This window comes from Limulus polyphemus, unplaced genomic scaffold (assembly GCF_000517525.1).
Source record: "Limulus polyphemus unplaced genomic scaffold, Limulus_polyphemus-2.1.2 Scaffold6119, whole genome shotgun sequence".
NCBI lineage: Eukaryota > Metazoa > Arthropoda > Merostomata > Xiphosura > Limulidae > Limulus > Limulus polyphemus.
Window position 1 is genome coordinate 3,089 of NW_013671729.1, and position 6,414 is coordinate 9,502.

The 6,414-nt window shown below is 31.7% G+C and overlaps 1 protein-coding gene across 7 annotated transcripts in view; it reads left to right on the top strand.

Moving 5' to 3' along the window:
- Positions 1 to 381: 381 nt before the first annotated feature.
- The window catches only part of LOC106473376 (26S proteasome regulatory subunit 6B-like), a 14,883-nt gene continuing 8,850 nt past the window's right edge, over positions 382 to 6,414 (top strand). For 6 of the 7 annotated variants that reach the window (XR_002613675.1, XR_002613676.1, XR_002613677.1 and 3 more), the window contains exons 1-3: positions 382 to 512; positions 3,897 to 3,995; positions 5,006 to 5,192. Coding sequence is in view for 2 of the 7 variants with exons in the window: in XM_022401822.1 (XP_022257530.1) it covers positions 480 to 512; positions 3,897 to 3,995; positions 5,006 to 5,192 (319 nt within the window). In the remaining 5 variants the exon portion in view is untranslated. The remainder of the gene's footprint in view (positions 513 to 3,896; positions 3,996 to 5,005; positions 5,193 to 6,414) is intronic. The other variant, XM_013934058.2, reaches the window with a different exon arrangement.

Here is a 6,414-nt window from a genome sequence, read left to right on the forward strand (position 1 = left end):
AAATTATTATTTCGTTTACCACAATGAACATTCTTTATTATTATGTTTGTTAAGAAAATTACAAACAAACTAAAGAAAAGGGAAGAACATTGATGTCAAACGAATATGCATCCTCAATCATCCTGATTTTTGTGTGTAAAATCTACGTCTTTTAGTTTCAAAACTACGTGTTATGGTCTTTCTTTTATGTATTGTGTAATGATGTTTTCTGAAAAATCTGTACGTGATGGAGAAAAATGTAAATCAAATTTGGATTCAGCGTACAGGAATTACTGTAGAACATGTAAAACTTTCAAGACGAAAAACCCATCGCAAGCCTGTGTAATCAGTTCATTCATTTCCGTGATGTTTTCGTTACCAGTACTTCTCACACCAGATAGCGCCCCAATATTCTAGAATCGAATGCGCTCAATTTTGCGAAGTCATTGTGAGGAAGTTACAATTTTTAGCACATAGTTTAGTGTAAACTAAAGGGGGGAATGGAGGAAATAGGAATTATCATTCCTGAAAAGGTAATTCATAAGCGTTACGTATTTGACAAGGGGTAATTGCATTTGAACTGTTATTATTTATGTGGTTTAATCTTTAAAAAATGACCAGGTGTATGTCGTAAAAATTGGTAACATTATATGGGGAAGACTAAATATAAAAATTATAAGTTACAACAGTTACTACTATTATTATTAAACTGTTAGTTTTAACTAATTTTTATGTTGTCGTAAGTAAAATAACTGTAACATATAACTTTGTACTATGAAGTTATATCGAGAAAATAAATTTTATTAAAGCGTATTGGCAACACTCAGTTTTGTGATTCAGTTTTGTAAGGTTCCATTTTTTAACCCAATGTCAGGAGTTGGAGATCAAATGCCAAGGCCTTTTACAGAGTTTCATTCCATGTATTATGTATTTATTGTCAGTTATCAGCTATTCCTTTTACCCAGCATTGCTGATTTAGTAACATTTGGTGTTAGAAGAGAGTAAATACTACATACAGTGTACTGGGAGTGTGGAAAACTGTAATGAGCATTTTTGGAGATTCTAGAGGTTATGGAAATGTAAGATGGACAGAAATACTTTTATTCTTCACAAGAACATCACCCTGACATTGTCACAGACTTATCTTGAGTACAAATACTTTGGAACATATGTTTTTGCATACAACAGACTTGTACATTTTATTTTTACTAAACGTTTGTCACATTTTGTGTAGATACATATAGTAAATTCAAAATTATAGTTAACATTCATTCTCCAAAGTGGTATCAGTCCAATTGACCAATCTCATGCATGTTCAGTTAAATGCTTTGAGAAAATTAGAAAATGCAAGCTGAAAATTAAGCTCGTAAACTACTAATAATTCTAATGTCTTGAAGAGGGTTAATGGTGAAATTATAAGACTCATTTCACTCCTGAAATGTGCACGTTGAAGTTTGAGTTGTTTTTCACACAAAGGTAATTCACATATAACTTGAAATGACATTTTTCTTTATTAGAAACACTTTCAGGGGTGGTTTCTTTCCAGGGACTATATTATAAAGTTGGGTATTATCCCCGGAAAGTGGTTTTATTTGATCGTCTTATTTTATTCGTGTGAATGGGATTTAGCTGACAAGTGGTTCAGAAAACTAAATGTGAAGCCTAATCAGTCATTTGATTTATCACTTGTCACTGTATGATACCAGTTTCAGGGAATTACACTTCTCGTGGGTGACCGTTGACAAGGGTTAATTGAATGAATAAGACAAAGCTTTATATTATGGTGAAGTGTATATTATATGTAAGGTGTTTTGAGATGCCTTTTACTCACTACAGTCTTAATATCTCTTACTTTCCTATATAAAATAACTCAAAACTTGTAAATTTTTGTTGTTGAAAACTTAGGGTTATATTATATTCCTGTCAGGTTTTGTGTATGGGCTGGATTCTTTACAATAGGTATCTGACTTATACCCCAACAAAGGCCTAGAACATTCAACACACTACTAGATATTATGATGTAATAATAGTCAGTTAAGACAATGAGAAAAACTTGTAAAGTTATAACATGATCCAATAATAGAACAATCACTAATTCATAACCATCGTACAACACAATGTATGATTCATAAACAGTTATGTAAACAAACTTGCAATAAACTGTCGCTTCTGAAAATAACTAAATTTAACACTATAAACTATATAAATCATAACACCTGCATTAAATGTAAATTGAAACAGTTGTGTGTATATATAACAATCCCATTTTGTGAGATGGCCCTGTGGTGGTGAGTAGTTTCTTTGAAAATAGCCATTGTCCTGGTCTTCTAATCTTCTCATAAATATAGTGACAAATTCATTTTTTTAAATTCTATTCTAAAGTTATTTACTTTTAAAATGGCAAATAAAATTAATAGCACAAAGAAATCAGGCTCTCTATTCTATAATCTCGCAAAGTTCAATAAGATCACCTCTTATCCTTTTTTTTCTCAAGAGAAAATAAATTAACAGATCTTAATTTACCCTCATAAGACTGGACCCTTTCCAATAAGTTAATATTGTTTTTAGACAAGGAAACCAAATAACTAATATTGTATTTAAAAGTGTAATAAATGATTGATAAGACCATAAGATAGCTATGTGTCCTGAAAGAAAGGGATCTGGTGTAATGGTTGATCAGTCTCTTAAGCCACCTAACCAGTGTGCTGTTGTTAGTGGTAGAGCAAATAGGATTTTAGGTTGTATGTACAGACATATTGAATACAACTCTAAAGAGGTTATAAATTCATTGTACAGATCACTGGTTAGGCCACATTTGGAGTATTGTGTTCAGTCTTGGGCTCCTTACCATAGAAAGGGCATTGAATTGTTGGAAAGGGTTCAGAGGAAAGTTACTAGAATGGTGCCTGGGATGGAGGGTTTGTCATATGAAGAGAGATTAAGATTTCTTAAACTTTTTATAAAAGAAGAGTTAGAGGGAATCTGATTGAGGGTTGTAAAGGGAAATGATAGTGTTGATGCATCATATTTTTTCATACTTAACAGTGGGAATGGTAGGACTAGAGGACAGAAGTATAAATTTTAGCAAGGTAGGAGTCTTCTTCAGCTAAGACAGTTTTTTTTTTTTTAACAGGGTGGTTGGCCTCTGAAATGGGTTGCTTTCTGATGTTGTGGAGGCAGTAAATTTAAATGAGTTTAAGAGAAAAACTCTATAACTATATGAATAATAAGGGCTAGCTTTAAGATTTATTTATTTTATAGTTTAGAGAATGAGACAGCTGAGAAGTATGTTACAGTCTAATTGTTGGACTTGGTGAGATTAAACTATTCTATACTTTTGTTATTCAGAATCCTCAGTCAAAAGTGTTTGCTTTGTTTAGGATTAAAATAAATGTACAGTTCAAGAAGATTGCTACTAGTCAAGGCTTGTAAGATGTCATTTGGAGTAGTGTGTTTGGTTTTATCCCCCTTACTGTAAGAAAGTTATGAAGGCATATTGACCTTTCAGGTTGTACCTCAACCAACTTAAATGAATGTCTTGAGCAGACAACCCATAAACTGTCACAAAATGAAAATTCAAGGTGACAAAGTTATTCAGCCTGTTATATTGGCACACGTCATTTCATTAGAAATACTATTACACATACTTATAACTAACAAAGAAATATTTCATCCCTAAGTTCAAACAGACCATATTATCAAAGTCCCGTATAAACTGTAAAACCTAATCAGATCGTGTGTACTTCTTTTGTAGTTGCAGTTTTTTTAAAATCGTGTTTCTTTCAATTGCACTGTTACCGCAAGGACATACATGTAGAGATAACTTCAATCTATAGCTTCTAAGTGTTAGTTTAAAAAGTTTACTAAGATGCATTTCAGGAACTTAATACCTTATTACTTTACCCTTTTTTCAATAGCAGGAAGAAACTTTTACCACAGAACCACGTATTACTAGTGGCTGTACTCTTTCTGCGACTGATGAACTGGATTTGGAAGATTTGTATACCAAGTACAAGGTATTGTGAAATATAAATTTGTTACAGGTAAAACTCAACTGGTGGGAAATATTTACTTCTGTAAGAAAGACTATTCAAATAATTGAAGGAAATGCTCTAGTAACTTTTTAACAATTACCAGCTAATGTGGTCTTTATTACGATAACATACAAATGTCAGGATCAAAATAAACTAATTACTTTCAAAATAAAACGTAACAGTTGTGAGATTTCCTTCCTCAAACAGCGTCACTGAACAGTTAATTCCCAACTTTGTACAAGTCAAGTTATCCAAAAACCTAAACCAGTTTATGGGTATTATCGAATACATGCAAGGAAAACGTCTAACAAAAAAAAAAGTACCTGATAATGACATTAGCTTTTCAAAATGTTATACATTTGTAATAGTGTCTTTCACTACCTATTCAAGCTGTCCTCAAACTATTTTCTAAAAAGTGGGTTTCTTGTCATCAAATTTGAAACCTTAAAGATGCTAAACTTTTATTTTGATAAATTCTTCAGTTCAATCTTTAAAGAAAAAAGTATCAAATCTTAATGTTTTCAAATGAAGCCAGCATAATATTGTAAAAAGAATATTATTATTATTATTGCTAAACCACTAAGCACTGGTTACTCAAATGTTGAATAAGAACAAAAGCTGATTTTTTTTTTTAAACTTGTGTGAAGAAGCTAGCATAAGTATAGTTTTTTCTGGTACTAAAATTAAAGATGGTGAACTAAATCATTTGATTCAATAAAATGTCATTTCAAACTTGTTTTACTGAAAGTATTGGTTCGTGTTCATTATCGTTAATTTTATAAAGAAGTTACACAAGTTTTGGAATTCATTGTTTGCATTCTCAGATGGACTGATTTTATTTGTAAAACGTTTCTTAGAAATTGGTTTTATTTGCTACTATGTACAGTGTACAATCAAATAAAGATTAATACTTTATAGTTTAAAAGTATTGGTGTATATATATTATCAAATAATTATATTTATATGTAACATGGTTTAATTTTCTGTGTTAGAAACTTCAACGACAACTGGAATTCTTAGAAGTTCAAGAAGAGTATATAAAAGATGAACAGAAAAACCTGAAAAAAGAATACCTCCATGCTCAAGAGGAAGTAAAAAGAATTCAGAGTGTACCTTTAGTTATTGGACAGTTTCTTGAAGCAGTCGATCAGAATACTGGAATAGTGGGTTCTACTACAGGTCTGAACCTCATCTCCTTTCATGTATTTTAACCTCCAGCTGAAATGGATTAATCATATTGTTCGCTTTATTTAGCCTCATTTCTGTTTTGAAATTTGTTTTTCATTTCTCTGTGTAGAAAAAATAGGTTTTCAAAGACTTTGCTTTCAAATGTTTTGTTTATAGTGTTTTTTGGCAACTTTTGACTCTTGGAATTTTGGTGTATGCATAAGGGGTCTAGTCAGGTACCTGGTGAGTCCATTTGTAGCCAACGAGCCCGTTTCAAGAGCGGCATAGCTAGTTACAAATTTCACATATTCGTGTGTCGACTGAGTTTGAATTCAAGTTTACGACATGTTGCTTTCTTCTTTCTAACCGTATTTTTATCATCTAGATCAGAGTCGTTTTATGTTGAACTGCACCCAGTGACAGATATTTTTTCCAGATTGTGTTGAAATTTGTGTGCTCCTTACAGCTTTCTACATAAGATCAGTGTTGTACATGCCTTGATACGGTCGTAAAGGGTAACAACATTTCTTACAGCTGTAATGTTTATAGTATATACAGCTGGCTTAAAATAACTTTTGGTATAAACATATAACTGGTGAGAAAACCATACAGTCTACAGCTGTGCTAGGTGTTTAAATATATGTATACAGAACACATTTATTGAAAGAAAAATAACCACACTGCAAGGGATTCTTTTAATTGTACTCAGAGTTTTAATATACAGGGATGAGAACTGGCTACCATGTGGTGGATGTCTGCCATTGCTATTGTCAACTGGCCATCTATCCAATTCATTCAGATCTGGTATAAAAAAAAAAATAATAAGAAAAACACAGACTGGTAGCAAGGAACTTTTGTTACCATATATATTGTTAAGTCAAAAGGTTTGATGTTAAAAATTCTAAAAATAATGTTTTATTTCAATTAAACTTCATGATGTAATAAAACATCTTTTTACTTAAATGCAAGTTAGAGGTTTAGCAAATGTCACGAGATAGAACAAAAATTACAACTCGTGTTTTTGTTTTACTGATCTAATGCATTATCTGTCTCTTTATTAGCCAGAATATATATGTTCAAGTTTTGTCACAATGTATAAAAATTCCAGCACGAATTATTTTGCTTTAGAATTAGAACAAAAAAGTTAGTAGTATAGGCAGAAGTTTGTACACGAACATACGTGATGTTCCATAGTATAGGCAGAAGTTTGTACACGAACATACGTGATGTTCCA